We start from the raw sequence: 17988 nt of genomic DNA, 5'->3' as shown, positions 1-17988 counted from the left end.
GCGAAGTGGGAGGCATGGCGGAGAGGACTGCGTCGGAGCGTGTCTGTTCAAACCAAGGGGGCGACAAACCCCTAAGGATAATGTGTATAGGTTTTGATACATCAGTGCCATCTATGCCAGTGGTCCAAGGCTGCCACGAAGTTTGAATGCCCATCTCAGCGCGTTTCAAACTTTTTTTACGCGTCACGATAGGGCATGCTGTTCAGGTTTAATAATGCTACTGCAATTGCGAGAAACTTAAAAGAAATGAATGTAGGAAAATCATCCCGATGAACTTCCCCAGGTTACTTAACTAGTAACCATAATATAAGATTAATGTACAAGGTCAACTGACGATCTGGTGGTTGGTAAGAATAATGATCATGGAAACTTAGTTCAGTGGACGTTGGTATTTATTGATACAATAACTGGTAAAAGAAATACAACAATAACAATTTAAATATGGCATTCTATAGATGAAATCTGTGGAAGTTAACAATTTTACAAGCACATGAGATTCACAAGCAACAAATATCAATGACAGCAGTACGTTGCAATGAGATATGAGCAGTCTTTGCGTAATAGGAGTAAGATTCCATTACTTAAGTAAACACACGATAGTTATAGACAATGAGGGTGACCCAATTTTCTTTGAGGTAGATGTATCTCGCAATAGCTCTGGTACAGGGAATATAATGCTAATTCTGAAACCATAGACAATAACAACACTTCACTAGAAATAAGTATGCAAGTTTGGATATCATTTCATGGAAGATAATTATTTAATTATGAAAGGACATTATTTCGTATAAAGTTGTTCATGATGAGTACCCATTAAGATATACAACATATCTTGGCAGAGTAGTCTTAAAATGAAAGGTTCTTATAAGTTAATAACCATCACTCATACGAAAGAAAGCATTCCAAATGTGGAAAACGAGAAAAGCGAAGAATATTTTACAACAATGTAGTATATAGGTTCTTACTTCAAAATAAAAGACATTAAAGTTTTAAGAATATAAATATCGTAGAACACTTAATGAATAATGCTCAATTAATGACAATTAAACAGTTGGAAGGACAGAGTTGAAATAGCAAATTACATACATAACCAACAAAATGGTAAGGTTAAACAAACCAAAGCGAAGCAGTAGCGATAAATGAGTAGTTTGAACACTACGAGTACTGCAAGTACAATGAAAAATACATTGAAATATAAGGAATACAAGACACCATGAAATTTTGAAAACATGAGAAAAAGTTAGCTAATCACAGGTTGAAATCAAAATGGAATAATGGAGGAAACAGAATTACTCACATTTTCATCTCCAAATACATTTCATACCCACGCAATTTAGCAATAGTCAAGATCATTGAGTCTCGTAGCCTTCTTCAAGCAACTTCCAAAATCGTAAGGGACAATGTCAGCAATAAAAAGTCTGCAGTTAACACTAATATCTATCAATAAGCCTCAATACCACCTTTGTTTACAACGAGATTCAATATGGCAGCCCCCAGTTTATTACTGCCCAGCAGACTGCCCAGAAAAACAGGCTACACCAGCGCCTCTATGTTGGATAGGCCGTTGGACCTCTGGGGCTCCAGAAAATCAAAACAAGAGGTTTTCTAAACGATATATTACAGTTCTGTTGCCCCCTTGGTTGTTCAGACTGCGCACGTCGCCGGGTTGGGAGGGCTCCCGGGAGGGGAGGCGAGGAGGGGGAGTAGGGGGTCAGAGGTCTGCGGGACGCCAGAGCCTGTTTTTTCGGACGCAAGTCGGATCGCGAAGAGTCCCTGTAACTAAAATTTTCCCTCAGCTGGTGGGCATGCACAGAAATCGCGGCGGAGACCGTGACAGATTTCTTAACACTGGAATGGTCAGGGTAATGGTTACCTGGATGCAGTGATACAATGGTAATTTTTGTTCGAACCCGCAATACTTCATCTACAACTACATCTACATAATACCCCGTAAGCCGCCTAAAAGGCGTGTGGCAGGGGGTGTTAGGACACCAGTTTTTTACAGCTGCAAAAAATGAAGAACTCTAAAGAAGTTTGGACTAGCGTTTATTTAAGTCCTTCATGGTTCGGGGGAAACTCGAATTACCATATCTATCCGTTCAGCAAAACATTTCGCTTAATTTATCGCTTCTGTCGCACCTGGAAATATAGTGTGGCTCTAATATTATGTTCCCCATGTCGCCCTTAAAGATATCCATTCGCAATTGTTCAAGCTATCTAAGGCTATCGCGCAGCCTCCGAGTCTCCAGCGGCTCCCAGCCTCATTCGCATAAAATTTGGGTAACACTGTCTGTACGCCCCTTACAGTTTTTGACGATACGTACAGTCTTCCTTTGTATTTTATTCAGTTCGCGGATTAAGTCTTTCTGCATCCTGATTCAATCCATTCTGATCCCATACGCTCGCTGCATATTCAAGATGCAGTCGGACGAGTACGAAATCGCAACTTTCTTTTGCTTTTTCATGCGAAAATATTCCCACAATACGCTTCACGAATCCTAATTTCTTCAGGGCTATGCCGCAAATATTCTTTTCATGCGTTCCCCATGTGAGGTTCGAGGTTATCGTAACTCTCAGGTATTTCACTTCGTCTGTTGCCTTTATTTTAATACCATCCACTGCATAAACATGGTTAGAATTGGGAAAATTCCGGAAGACATGTACCGCCATGCATTTGCTCATATTAAGTTCCAATCCCCACTCCGGGCTCCATTATTGAACGTAGTTTAGGTCAGATAATAGAATTTCATTGTCAGAGTGATCACTAATTTCGCGATAAATGACCGCGTCGTCAGCAAATAAACGTATTTTAAATCTAATACGGGAACGAGATCATTAATGTATGTAATGAACAACAGGGGCCCTTTTACGCTTTCTCGTGGAACATCAAATGTAACATATACAACGTCAGAGGTAATACCGTCAAGAAATACTTCTTTTTACGATCACTGAGAAAGTATCCTATCCAGTTTAAAACTGTTTCGTTTAATCCGAATGGCTGTAATTTGTATGAAAGTTTATGTGAGGTACAGTCTCGAGAGCTTTCTTAAAATATAGAAAAAAACGTCGCCAGATTTTATAACGTCGCGAAGGAAGAACGCTATCTGTGGTTCGCATGATCTACCTTTTGGAATTCGTGCTGACAGTCATGGAGGAAGTTACGTTTGTCTAAGAAAGTCATCATATTGCAACATCAAAATGGCAAGTCGTAAAGCAATGCAGTGATTTCTTGATAAAAAGCTCGCGTTACCATTACAAGTGAAATAGAAACGCCTCACCTGTCATTTTAACGGGCGTTGGTCTTTTAACACATTCAAGCCGGCGGACGCGAATACGCGTCCGGAGTGTTTTGCCAGGAAGCCTATGGACGCGCATTCGCGTCCCGTAACGATTCCGTTTCGTCGCCTTCCCCTACAATAGGGTTTTATTGTGTTCATTCTCTTCCGACGCCAGTTCCATAGTACCACTTGTGCCTTCGTGTTGGTGAGAATAGTTTTCGAAAATTACATTTTATTCCGTTCCTTCAAGGCATATTCAGGTGAGCACTGTTTGTAGCTTTTTTTCAATTTGCCATTACCAATTCGTGACATTACCGTTTTATTTTATATTACATTACGTCCATGTTCTCTTTATTCTAGTGAGCACAGTATCTAACTTCTTTTCAATTTATCGTGACATTACAATTTTATTTTATATTGTATTTCGTCCATGTTCTCAATTTCTTACTAAAGGCATTTAACCCTCGAGCGGGCATGCCTGATATTTTTACACGACCGGGAGCGTGGCGTACTCTGTCCACGATGTATGCATTTATACGATAATACTTGATTTTTGTTGAAATTTATCTTTATTTGTAGAAATTAGTTCAAGCTTGTGCATTTATAGGTAATAAAAATTTAAAGGCACACTGTTGATACGAGGCTGGTTGTGCGGCGTAATGTATACGCCCCGGTGGTCGGGTTCCCTTGCCAATCTAAAAACAATTGCTGCAATACTTTTTGCTTTAAAAACTCGCACTTTTGACAGCAAAAATGACATTGTAAGAATAAGCGAGGCCATTCAAGAATAGCAAAGGATGATATACACGGCCGGTCGCGCAGCATACTTTGTACGCCTTGACGTTGACGTAGTTCCTCTTGCCGATCTATATTTAAATTACCTTCATTACCTAGACCTTTGAAAACTCGCACTATCGACAGTCAAAACTACATTGTAAGAATACACGAGGCCATTCCAGACAAGAATGTACGCACAATACTGAAATCCTTGGTTTTCGAAGATTGGCGCGCTTTATACGCCACCGTGCCCTCTCGAGGATATTCTAGAGGAGGAGGAGGTAATCGGAAATATAGATCAATCCGACGAAGACTCGGATGATGAAGAGCAAGTAAATACCCTAAGTGAGGGGGATAAGGGTATTTTTTGGTTCTTGGAGCCTTTCCACCGCGACAAGGTTGTAGCCCAAGGGAAAGGAATCTTTCCATTAAGGCAATAAAAATATAGGAAAAAACTTTATTGTCCTTTTCAATCTTTTTCACCTTTTTGCTAATTTAATGTACGCAATATGCATTATGCAATTTAGAAAGCGGAAAAAAGAATGTGAATATTATTAATATATCATACTTTTCTCTTGATACAGGTGGCTTAATATTCATAGTGACTACAATCAAGATATCTTCAACAAGGGTACTAAAAAAAGATTTGCCTCTAGACCGCGAGCGGTAAGTATTATCAGTGCTTTACGCATATAAATTGAGAATACACCAAATCATAATCAAAGATCACTAAATCTCGTGTTCTACCTCATAAATATCTAGGTCTTAGACAGAGTCAAAACTATTATGCTGCATGTGGGTAGAATAGGAACTTGTATGTTAATGTTTTATAGGAGAATTGATACTTGTAAACACTGCCTGAAAATGATATTTGATACCTGTAAAAAATCCTTCCGGAAGACTGTATTCTGTGTTAACTAACTTTCACTATTATTAAAATATTCTACCGATTAATGTAGGTTTCCATGGAGTGATTAAGAAGGAATCATGGATCCTCCCCGTACATCATGCGCATGCCTCTTCAATGCACAATAAGACCAACTACCTTTCATTCTATCCAAAAATCCTAATATCCTTCCCCTTCCTTTAGCTCTAGCGGGTAATACGCTCGCAACCACTAAGGTCCAGAGAGCTGGCACGGGAGGGGACGTAAATTCACACTGACCATACGCTCGCGTCTTCAGCACCAGCGGCTGATACGCTCGCAGCAAGCTCGCGTCTTTACCACTAGCGGGTAATACGCTCGCAGCCACAATGGTCCAGAAAGCTAGCACGGGAGGGGACGTCATTTCACACTGATCATACGCTCGCGTCTTCAGCACCAGCGGCTGATACGCTCGCAGCAAGCTCGCGTCTTTACCACTAGCGGGTAATACGTTCGCAGCCACAATGGTCCAGAAAGCTAGCACGGGAGGGGACGTCATTTCACGTTGACCATACGCTCGCGTCTTCAGCACCAGCGGCTGATACGCTCGCAGCATGCTCGCGTCTTTACCACTAGCGGGTAATACGTTCGCAGCCACAATGGTCCAGAAAGCTAGCACGGGAGGGGACGTCATTTCACACTGATCATACGCTCGCGTCTTCAGCACCAGCGGCTGATACGCTCGCAGCAAGCTCGCGTCTTTACCACTAGCGGGTAATACGCTCGCAGCCACAATGGTCCAGAAAGCTAGCACGGGACGGGACGTCATTTCACACTGACCATACGCTCGCGTCTTCAGCACCAGCGGCTGATACGCTCGCAGCAAGCTCGCGTCTTTACCACTAGCGGGTAATACGCTCGCAGCCACAATGGTCCAGAAAGCTAGCACGGGAGGGGACGTCATTTCACACTGACAATACGCTCGCGTCTTCAGCACCAGCGGCTTTAACGCTCGCAGCAAGCTCGCGTCTTTACCACTAGCGGGTAATACGCTCGCAGCCACAATGGTCCAGAAAGCTATAACGGGAGGGGACGTCATTCCACACTGACCAAACGCTCGCGTCTTCAGCACAAGCGGCTGATACGCTCGCAGCAAGCTCGCGTCTTTACCACTAGCGGGTAATACGCTCGCAGCCACAATGGTCCAGAAAGCTAGCACGGGAGGGGACGTCATTTCACACTGACCATACGCTCGCGTCTTCAGCACCAGCGGCTGATACGCTCGCAGCAAGCTCGCGTCTTTACCACTAGCGGGTAATACGCTCGCAGCCACAATGGTCCAGAAAGCTAGCACGGGACGGGACGTCATTTCACACTGACCATACGCTCGCGTCTTCAGCACCAGCGGCTGATACGCTCGCAGCAAGCTCGCGTCTTTACCACTAGCGGGTAATACGCTCGCAGCCACAATGGTCCAGAAAGCTAGCACGGGAGGGGACGTCATTTCACACTGACCATACGCTCGCGTCTTCAGTACCAGCGGCTGATACGCTCGCAGCAAGCTCGCGTCTTTACCACTAGCGGGTAATACGCTCGCAGCCACAATGGTCCAGAAAGCTAGCACGGGACGGGACGTCATTTCACACTGACCATACGCTCGCGTCTTCAGCACCAGCGGCTGATACGCTCGCAGCAAGCTCGCGTCTTTACCACTAGCGGGTAATACGCTCGCAGCCACAATGGTCCAGAAAGCTAGCACGGGAGGGGACGTCATTTCACACTGACCATACGCTCGCGTCTTCAGCACCAGCGGCTGATACGCTCGCAGCAAGCTCGCGTCTTTACCACTAGCGGGTAATACGCTCGCAGCCACAATGGTCCAGAAAGCTAGCACGGGAGGGAACGTCATTTCGCTCTGAGCATACGCTCGTGTCTTCAGCACTTGCGGCTAATACACTCTCAGCCACCATGGGTCGTAAAGGTAGCACAGGATTTGTCGAAGCCGCTCTCGCTCACCATGACAAGAGTCGCCTTCTCCGACCTTTGTCCCCAAGACATCCCCATCGGGACCTCACATGTCCTCCTTTCCATCCAGCCTGCTCAACACGCGAGTCCAACCGCCTACGTCGGAAGAGCCACCCTCCATGCTCCCTATCCCCCTTGATCCCATTACTGAGTCCAGGGCCCTGGGGATGGTCAGACACCTCTAGCCGCTGCCAGCGCTGCAACCGTAGTTCCAGACCCTGGCCCAAGGTCCAGCCACGGCATTCCTCTGTAACAACATGAGCTTATATCGGAGACCACTCCTCTGGTCTCCTTCCCAGCCCTGCATGCCAAGTTGTGCCGTAGGACCACCACACGTTGGGGCCAAATGCTTCAAAGGTGATGATAATTATTTAATTTCATGTAATTTGTTTGAATTTTGGAGTATAACAGTTTTCGACGTCACATATTCTGTACATGATATTGAAATATAAAGAAAACTTATATTTTTCCGAGAACTTGGAATTTTTGTGAAAATTAGACAGTAATTGTTCCTTATGTCCAGTAATAAGGGGGGGATATTTTATTATATTATATTACGAATATGAAATTGATTTTGTACACGTTATAAGCATGTATACATAGTTATGGCTTAAAAATATATCTAGGAACATAATAAGGTAGCAAAGAAATTATGAAACATTATTGTGTAACAGTCAATCTGTGTATAATGAAGAACAGGCCTACGACCACTGACTTAAAAAATGCTAACTCTAAATATAATTCGTCTCTAATTCGTGATTTCTCATATACAACAGTGACGACGAGGACACTGCTTCATTCTCAACTCAGCGCAGTGGATCACCCGTGGACCCTTATCACGTTGACGCCCCGGAGGACACCGTTTCCGGGGACCCGGATTCGGATACGTAGCTCCTGTCGACGGACCAGACACCCTTCCGCTGGAGGAGCTACTGGCTCGCACTCCGTAACAACAGTTGGCGGTGAGTGTTGAATTCGAAATTTACCCAGGGTGAAGATATACCCAAATGGCGATGAATCAGTGCTTTATTTGGTATTGTCCGGTGCAAACATCCCAAAACCCACAAATACTCTTTGTTTTCTTAAGATCAACGCCCTCAGAAGAGTTAATTTCAGTTCTAGAATCAATGGTGTCCCGCAGAATTTTGATACGTGAAATACCGAAGTGTGGGTTTAAAGCAAATTTAATCCCTAAGTCCTCTGGTGGTTGCCGTTCAATTCACGACTTGAGTCCATGGACCGAATTTTATTATAGGCCAAAATCCCGCCTGAAATACGCCACCCAGGCGGTCAGCATAATTCAGTTAAACGCCTTTGTCTGCGAGCTCGACCTCTAAGACGCATTTTACCAGCGCTCTTTTCGTGCAGGCCACGGGCGGTTTTATGGAAATGCGTGCAATGATAAATACTTCGGTTTTACAAGGCTTTCTATGGGCCACTGTCTTGCTCCTGCTACCATGCAGCGGTGGGCGCGAGCGGTGGCCACGAAGTATATTCCTGGTTCCAGACTGTCTTCGTACCTTACTTAGACGACTGGTTAATTGTCTTCACCTGCGACCAGCATACTGCAAGGACCTTAGTGTTTGATATAGTGAAATTCCTGGAAGATGACATTGGCATCAGCCTAAACAGCAGAAAATCATAATCAAATTTGTTTCAACTCCTGTAGAGGTCTTACCGTACCTCGGCGTGAAAATAGACAAGCATCAACTGTGCGACTGACGCCATATCACACGCTTTCACGCTCGAATTTAGCAATTAAGAAAATTCCTCGCCTTCGGGAACTTGATATTCCTAAATTAGCTGGTTATATTAGTTGGATTGGTTATATTATGTATTTTCTTATTATTAATGTGTACCGTCGCAAGACAATGTGGTTAGAAAAGTGTTACGAGGAAGGAATTTTCCATCAAGTGTGCCGGTGCCCGGCATTTAGTTTCTTCTTATGTTGGCTACGTCGACGCTACGCCCTTTCAGTGGGCTGCTGTATCCCCAATTGGGAATCGAAGTGATTGAACAGTTCTGAGCCCTGATGATATTTTTAAATAAACTGAAACGTTAGATAACAGCCTTATTGCATCGTATACATTTGATCTATACTCTTAGCAGTATTTTATCATTAATGGTGTTAGAGAAAATTAAGGAAAAAATTTTTTGATACAGATAAGTGTGATAATACTCGGTGCAATTGCCATTTTCATTGAAAAATAAATGGACTCCTGAAGTGCCGGCATCGGTGGCGGTCGGGTATTGTCCACGACTGCCGAACATAAGGTCTTACGTTCGAGTCCCGCGTGTGTAAGTTTCCCCTATTCAGGGCATGGTTGTTCGTGTACGTTTAATTGTTAGATTTGTCGAATACCCCGATATAACATGGCCTAGGTGAGCTGTATTCGGTGGTTTGGGAATACAATTAAAAAAAATAAATAAAGTGTGGTTGCCAATAATACAAAATTTTATTCATATGCGTCTGATTTGGATCCAGGACATATTCCATTTTAAGTTTTATTTTTTCCGACGCTGCTATTAGCGTTCTTACTCTTAGCCATTTTACACGTTACAGTTCCCCCGAATTTCCCCGGGTGAGATTTCGTAAACTACACAAAACGAATTCACACGGAGCAGACATCAGGTAACGCGGGGCAGTGGCGTAGCCAGGGGAGGTCCGGGGAGTCCGGACCCCCCCAAAATATAAGAACACAATTATTATCCGTCATAAAAGAAAATGAAAATTTGAAAAATCGTGAATTTGCCACATATCTCTTTAGCAAATGGAGTTTTTTTTGTATAAAATGTTAAAATTAGTTTAAACTTTCTGCTTAGTAGGTAGGGGAGACCGGGGCAGGCTTTTGCATTTTTTTATTTTGTTCCCCTGCATATTTGCAATTACCAAAGGCGTGCCATAACAGTTAGTAGTTAATCACCTACAGTTAGAAATTATTGTAATAAATGAAATATATATACTTGTTAGTAAAAATATAAAGACAAAGATGTAAGTCACGTGCGAAAACGTGCCCCGTGACCGAGGCTTGTATTCACATAAGTTATACTGGGGCAAGTTTTCGCATAGACTTAAATATGACTGAATGGAAAATAAGAACACACATGTTAGGAATGAACTGTATGTTTAACACATATGCATTAAGAAAGTTCAGCAAAACTCATAATCATTGTCACTCTCATAGTTAAAGCAAACAAAAATTGATGATTCCCCTTTGATGCAAGAATTGTGTGCCCATTTTTTGCAGCGAGTGCATTTGACCCACTGCTCGCTAGATTTTTCTGCCACTACATTTTTCCAAGCAGTAAATGCACGTACAGTCGGTCTCATCTTCATCACTGGAATGACTTTGAAATAGATTTTTATTTACTGACTTCGCCATTTTTTCATCGTTCTTCATTGTCTCTTTGTTCACCTTTTTCTGTTTCTTTTTTCCTTGCTGCAGCTTTTGCCTTTTCTGTTTAGCTTGTTCCTGTTACATTTTAACTTATTCTTAAATAGCCGATTTTTTTTTCACCAATACCTGGTTTTCTTTCTGGGTCGAGCTTTTTCAAACGGCCTGACATCCTCTGGCGATGTACAAGAAGCAGCATTAGTTGTAGGGATGTTTTCAGTTAACTGATTCAAATTAGATTCAGTGGAAAAGTTTTCAACATTGATCCCAGTTTAGTAAAGCCTATCCGTGAAATAAATTGGCATGAAGTCGGTGTCAGTAAACACCAAATGATTCAAAGGGCACGTTTTCGATGGCGAAAACTTGCCCCGCCTCGTATTCGAAAACCTGCCCCGTCGCCATTATTTTACTGGAAACCAACCGAAAATGGTGATAATAAATAATTCCTTGTTCAATACCTATATCGTGAAACACAGAAGTTAATGCTCAATCGAAATATATTATTAAAACAAGGCACAACTGAAACGGAATAGGTTTGTTTTTAGTTTAAAGAAGGGCAGAAAAAGTTACTCACATGAGTAAAAATCAACATAAGGTGACACTCCTCCACAACACTTGCGTCCCTGTCCTTGTAACTTACAAAACTGCCGTCGATGCATATGCGCATCATTCGAGTATGATTGGTAATGCGCTAGAGCGGAGAGTTTAGGAGGCAAAGCCAATTCAAAAACGTGCACCATGCGAAAATGTGCCCCGGTCTCCCCTACTCTCTTTTCCTCAAAATATCCTCCTTGTTCTGGAATCCCCATCGGATCGAAATTCCTAGATACGCCACTGACGCGAGGAAAGAAAAACTAACGCCACTTAAAGATATTAACAAGTTTCATCACTATGCCGAAAATTCCGTCGTTTATCTAGCGGTGCGTCCTATCATCACTCTCGTCTAGCACGTTGTGGTGTAGCATAGGAATTCATTCAAAATTTCATGAGGCTCTATTATATTTCCGTGAGAGATGATATGCATGAAAAAAGAAAACTCAGAAAAGGGAATGGAAAAGGAAATTATGAGAGTTTCCGGTTTTCCTGGGAAGGGCTCTAAGCCGAGGCACTTGATAAAAAGACTGCCAAGGTCAAAGGTGTTCCTTTTTTAACCCTTTCGAGACCGCGGAGTTTTCGTCTTAGCTTGACTGCTGTACCGAGCCCCAAGAGACTTCTTTCTCGTGGTACGGAGCATTTTTGGAGGGCATTCGTTAAGAAGGGTCTCGCTGAACCTTTTTCGACCCCTCCACGGTGGGACTCCGCATTATCTCGGACTCCGAGAGTAGTTGTGCTCCCTCCTTTCCGGGTTTACGACCATACCTGCGGCATTGGTTCGCGGTCAACTTATGTATTGCTTATATGTATTTAGCAAATGAATAATTGTTGCTTGCACGTAAATTACAGACATAGAATATAATTCCTCATTTTTATCTGAGCATTGTCAAATTTTAAACGAAGTTCTAAGGCCATTATCAAAGCATTTAACGCAGCAACAATTTCCATATTGAAGTGTATACATAACTCGAGATATAAGTTAATATTTGTCGTAGAATTTCGTTTAAAAATTCTAAACGTGGCTCAAAAGACAAACAATTCAATTCTTAGTTTATATTTCTTGAGAAATGAACAAATATTTATTTCGAAAATTGACTCTATAAACAATTGTATGACCGCTGTCCCTTACCGCTGAGAGGGGTTATAAAAGACGAAGGGTCCGGGTACCTGCTCCCGGATTCGGAGGGTTAATCCTAAACCCCGAAGCGTTGGGTCCCGAGACAAAGGAGACCCAAACCCACGACCGTCCTGAAAGGGGGAGACGTATATATACGGGTTTCGTTTTCTTGACCGGGAAGCTCTCACACGTATATATACGTCCGTGGTCTCCCGGGTCAGGAAACGTCCACACGTATATATACGTGTACGGTAGGGAAAAGGTTAATCTTCAAACTTTATTTTCGTCAAGATTCGTGCTGTCGTTATCCCTCCATCAGGAGTGGCCCATGCCGGACGATGGCTGATTAGCTACGCAGTGGTGGTCAAAGGTCGCTACCTTATTTCAGCGGAGCTGCCACGATGAAAATGGCTGTCATTAGTCAGGTTTTTTACGGGCCAGAGAATTTTCGTGAGAGCTGGTATATATTTTTTTCGGGAGAACGTTAGCAAGGATCTTATAAATATCATCGCTTTTTTTAGAAAGAGCTTGTATCGATGCGAGCTGGAAAAGCCATTTACGTGTCAGATCGGTACAACGGCGTCATGCTATTATGACAATTTCTATGATTCACCAGTATATACCTGCCGCACAAGTTCATAAACAAGGGGAGGGAGCTCCTTTAAATCGTAATTCTTCTCATTCTAGGGATTATGAAGACACCTTTACGATAGTTTCAAGGATAAAAATAACGTTATAAATGTTAATTTGATTATTATTCTTCTCGGTCACTTGATATGAATAGTAATGCCTGTGTATCAAGTTTCGGAGATGCATAATGATGTCGTTACCTTCCGCCAAAGTTTGGAAAATTTAATGCTCCAGTATAGGAAGCATACATGAAGAAAACCAGTTTGCTCACCCAGTCGTAATGCATGATAGTAATAATAAGTTTTTCTTGCTTCCCAAAAAAAAACAATTTCCTAAATTGAAGCATTGCATAGAAACATCAGCGCCTATGGGAACTTTTTAAACTGTTATTATGTGAATACTCGGGATGGACATTCATACTATGGTGTTATGAGTTTTAATTTGTTGACGGAAGAGTTTTTTTTTGTAACGTAGGAAGTGAATTCGATGTATTAAATGAATTCTTAATTTTGAGTTCCTATCAATGCGTGAGAGAGGCTTTAGAATAAACCTTAATCGTTGTAATGAAGAGTCATTCATCTTAGACCAAGGGGAAGACGTCATCTCCTTCATTGAGAATTTCTGAGGATCACACGAACCAAATAGGAAATTATCGTTTCAAAGTACTATGCGTAATGTTTCGTAAGTGACTTCTGATACCGATATATTCAAGCCTTAACGGATTTTGATCCAAATATTTAGTAATTCTGTGCATGAACTGTCCCCCACACTCGTGCGGGAAATGCTGAACGGCGCCGAGGTTTGCGGCAATCATGGCGTGACTAATCAGATACGATTTCAAAGAGTTGACTAATGATACTAATTCAAGGACTACCTTAAAGAACCTATTAAATTATTTGGTTCTATGTTTTATTTTTATTTTATTCCTAAACCATCGAATACAGCTCAATTTGGCCATTTCATATCGAGGTTTTTAGCAAATTTAACAATGTAGCATACATGAAAAACTATTCCCTGGATGGGGGAACCTACTGAGGCGGGATTCGAGCCCGCGACCTCTTGTTTGGCCGGCGTGAAATTTACTGCGCCTCCACCGGGGTCGGCCATATGGGCTGAAATATGAAAAGCCAGGTAAACACGAGAAAGATTATTTGGGTTCCCTAGATTTATTGAATCGACATAGTGGGTGAGAATAGGAAATAATTGATGAGTTTTAGTGGAGGTGATAATCCAAATTATTTGAATGTAGAATAGAATATGCATTAATTATGGTTTGGGCATCATCCTTCAATTAAAAACAATTGAAAGGTTAGAAGAAATTCGCTCACATAAAAGCTCAATAGATACATCAACTAGGAAACGTAGAAAAATCTGATGATACAAGAAAAAATAGGTATAGCTGTAAAGAAATTGGTATGGAAGTATAATGCGTAAATATAACAGGAAAACGAAGGAACAAGGATTAAGAACTTTCAAAAATCGTAATTTGTAGGCTGTGACTTATTTGGCAGTGTAAGGTATCAATATCCCTTTAATGACTAGAGGCACGCGTAATAGGTAAATATTTAAATGCGTGATTTTTCCACCATTTTTAAGGAGTGGGCGGATGTAAGACCTCCAAAAAAACACGAGTTATAGAAAAATAGGAAAAATAGTCATTAAGACGCCTCGACGCCTGATCTTATTCCAAATCGAACATTTCTTTGAGAATCCTAGGCAAAACGTATCCTAGCATCTCTCCACCTCACCCTCCCCCAGCGCTGACTTACGGGATGAGAGGCGGGATGATCTCCATGACAACCGTGCGGCCTTCGGTAAATAAATGGCGCGACCTTAACGGTTTTAACTCACCCCCGTCCGCGTCCAAGGATCGGATTTCAAAAGAAGAGCTGTAATGTGATCAGGCGTTTCCTTTACTCACTGCTTGTCACAGTGGCACTTTGTTTTTCCGCTGAGCGTGTGTCACGTCACGCGCTGCCCTTCAAGGTCGGCCATCCCCACACGCCCCTTGTGATCAGCTGCGAGGTTTGAAATATATTGATTGCGAATTTATACGGGGGAAATGTATCATAAATATTTCGTGATCCCCTCGATATAATTTAGCTGGGAGGATGGGAGGGATGCGTAAGTAACGTAGGGGTGCATGAGTCAACAGGACGGATGAAGTGTGGGTTGCAATATTGCTGAGGGGAAAAAGATTTTCCCCTCGGCAATATTGCAATTTTCTTTTCGATCCCTAGAATGGACACAGATTTTGCGGATGTTCATGTTGAACTTTGCAGATGAGTTCGGAAGAGACCCTATGGAAAGATTTTTTAAGCTATTTTTTGACAATCAAGGTAACGCGGTGTATCCGATTCAAGAAAGGTGCATGAAATTCGTGCGTAGGTTTCCGCGGCGTTGTTCACGATGACTGCTGTTTTCCGGGTTCTCCAGCCGCGTCTGTCGTTTATAGTTGACTACAGTTTCGGAAGCCATACTGCTTCCGTCTTCAGGTCAAAGGTGAGAAGTTTTCATTTTTTGCCATCTTATATAGCACTGGCCGATCTCCTCCTGTGCGCTGATTGGTCAGAACTCTCTTCCAAACGTTGCTGATTGGGTAACCGCTGTCCCTGTTAATATTTTGTGTTTTGTGAATTTCAATTGCTTCCCTGATTTGCCTTGGGTAATAGCGACACTCTTTTGCCACTATCTTCGCTTTTTCGAATTCAATGTTATGGCCGGACTCACTCCAAACATACTCTGCAATGGCTGACAAGTGCAGTTGTTTTTTATTGGTAGCTGTCACATGCTCCTTCATCCTTGTCGCCATTCCTCGGCATGTTTCGCCAACATATGACTTTCCGCAGGAGCATGACACTGTGTACACGCCTTCGCATAGTGCCTGCGGATTACGATCTTTAGGTCCAGGTACAATGTTTTGTATTTTGGTCACGCAATTGAACCTTGTGACCACGTCATGCTTCCTTAGTATCCTAGCAATACATTCTGACACTCCTGCTATGAATGGAATTGTGAGCCTTGCTGCAGGTTTGGTCAATTCCTCCTCCTCTGTGGCCTGGCGTTCTTCAGATGGTCGTGAGTGCATCTTTTTGACCTTAGCGGCCCTTTTGAGGACCATTTTCCGGTCGTAGCCATTCCTGATTAGTGATTTGGTCAGGCTTCTCTGAATCTAATGATTCGGCGTCGGAAATGGTGAGGGCTCTGTTGAGTGGAGAGGTTACCACCGAGGCCCTCAGGGCGGGATGGTGGTGTGATGCTGCATTCAGGTATCGGTCCGTGTGCGTTTCCTTTCTATGCACCGCATGTCCAAGACTGCCGTCGTCCTTCCTCTTAATCATCACGTCCAAGAAGGGCAACATGCCTTCGCATTCCTTTTCCATTGTGAAGCGGATCCTCCGGTGTTGGTTGTTGAGATATATCAAAAATTTGTCCAATTCCTCTGCACCGTGTGGTCATACGATGAACGTGTCATCAACATACCGAAGCCAAAGCTTTGGTTGCTTGTGGTATGTATTCACGGCCTCCTCCTCAAACTTTTCCATAAAGAGGTTGGCCAACACAGGGGAAAGGGGCTAACCCATTGCTGCTCCGTCTGATTGTTCATAATATAGTTGTCATTCCACAGGAAGAAGTTGTTCCTCAGGCAGTGCTCCAAAAGCTTGGGTAAGTCCTTGGGAATTCCTGAGTTAGTCAGCTTTTTCACAATTTCCACGGAATCTTCATTGGGCACGTTCGTAAACAGCGACACTACATCGAAGCTCACCATGATGTCTTCTCTCTCGATGGTGATGCCTTTTATCATATTCACGAAATGGGCTGAGTTCTTTACATATGAAGAGGTGTTTCCCACGCAATCCTGTAGAGTTTGGGCTAGGTATTTGGCGAGTCGATAGGTTGGAGCGTCAATTTGGCTTACAATGGGCCTCAGTGGTACACCCTCCTTGTGTAATTTTGGTAAGCCGTATGACCTCGGTGGTTTGGGTGCGGACGTAATTAGCCATCTCTGTTCTTCAGACGGAATAGAAGACCTCTTGATCATGACCCTTGTCTCCCGCTCTGCTTTGGCCATGGGGTTCTTTTGTAGTTTGTTGTAAATGGTGTCGGACAGAAGTTCTTCTACCTTTGAGTTGTATTTCTCCTTCTCCAAGAGAACAGTGGCATTTCCTTTGTCCGCAGGCATGATCACGATGTTTTTGTTCTCTCGAAGGGCATTGAGAGTGGCCCTTTCTTTCAACGTAATATTCGGCTTCGGTGGTTTAGCTCTGCGCAGAACTCGCGCTACGTCCTCCCTGATTTCGTCGGCCACAGGTATTGGTAGTTTCCGGATACCAGACTCCACTTCAGTGATGAATCTTTCCCTTGGTATGTCTCGTGGCGTTATGGCAAAGTTTAGTCCTTTGGCTAGCACTGTAGTAGTGGCGTCGTCGAGTATGATGCTGGTAAGGTTGACGAAGGACCGTTGCATCGTAGAAGGAGAAATACAACTCAAAGGTAGAAGAACTTCTGTCCGACACCCTTTACAACAAACTACAAAAGAACCCCATGGCCAAAGCAGAGCGGGAGACAAGGGCCATGATCAAGAGGTCTTCTATTCTGTCTGAAGAACAGAGATGGCAAATTACGTCCGCGCCAAAACCACAGACCGCATCTTGAATGCATGCTAAAATTTACGACGAGAACTATTTGTATTTGAGAGAGTGCGTGATTCGTCACGCCAAAGTCCTGCATTGCCGCCATGTGCACCTCCTCTGCATGGACGTATAGGTGCGTTTGCACTAAGCAACATGTTACATAAAACAAGTTACATGCAAAATGTTTGACGAAAAAGTTACAAATATTACATGTAACATTGTGTTATAAAACATAATATCGTGTTATAACACAATGTTACATGTAATATGCTACACGGATTTGTAAATTTTTTGTAAAACATGTTGTATGTAATGTGTGTAATATAGCATATTACACAGTCTAAACGCACCTTAAGGTTGAACGTATCCCAAGTGTATTGCAGCTTGTGGTGTGTATGCGTTTCCGGATTGAACATATTCAGCCCATACGAACATATCTACGAAAGTATGCGCTTCTGAACCAAGGGGTTTATTTGGCTTTTTTTCTCGCTTTGTTGGGTACTACCGCCTCTCTAAGTATTGTAACTTTTTTCCCGAGCACTATGTATAGAGGTATTTACTTTATGAATTTAAAAATCGGTATATAAATCGTCTTATACTCTTTTTTGACTTAAAAGTCTATCTTTGGAGTTAACACAAAAATTTATGGTTTTCCGTATTTTCTCACTCCAGG

At 42.7% G+C, this 17988-nt stretch overlaps 1 protein-coding gene and 1 long non-coding RNA gene across 2 annotated transcripts in view; both read left to right on the top strand.

The window, feature by feature from the left end:
• The window catches only part of LOC124156639, a 68302-nt gene extending 63018 nt beyond the window's left edge, over positions 1-5284 (top strand). Inside the window, exons 4-5 of the long non-coding RNA XR_006864369.1 lie at positions 4640-4721; positions 5015-5284. This is a non-coding gene — a long non-coding RNA (uncharacterized LOC124156639). The remainder of the gene's footprint in view (positions 1-4639; positions 4722-5014) is intronic.
• A 1467-nt stretch (positions 5285-6751) lies between these two features.
• The window catches only part of LOC124155312, a 50482-nt gene continuing 39245 nt past the window's right edge, over positions 6752-17988 (top strand). Inside the window, exons 1-2 of the mRNA XM_046529030.1 lie at positions 6752-7302; positions 7722-7907. Coding sequence (XP_046384986.1) covers positions 7203-7302; positions 7722-7907 — 286 coding nt within the window. The 5' untranslated portion in view covers positions 6752-7202. The remainder of the gene's footprint in view (positions 7303-7721; positions 7908-17988) is intronic.

The sequence above is a fragment of the Ischnura elegans genome, chromosome 3 (genome assembly GCF_921293095.1).
Source record: "Ischnura elegans chromosome 3, ioIscEleg1.1, whole genome shotgun sequence".
NCBI classification, from domain to species: domain Eukaryota; kingdom Metazoa; phylum Arthropoda; class Insecta; order Odonata; family Coenagrionidae; genus Ischnura; species Ischnura elegans.
This window is presented reverse-complemented; position numbering and strand designations above follow the sequence as displayed.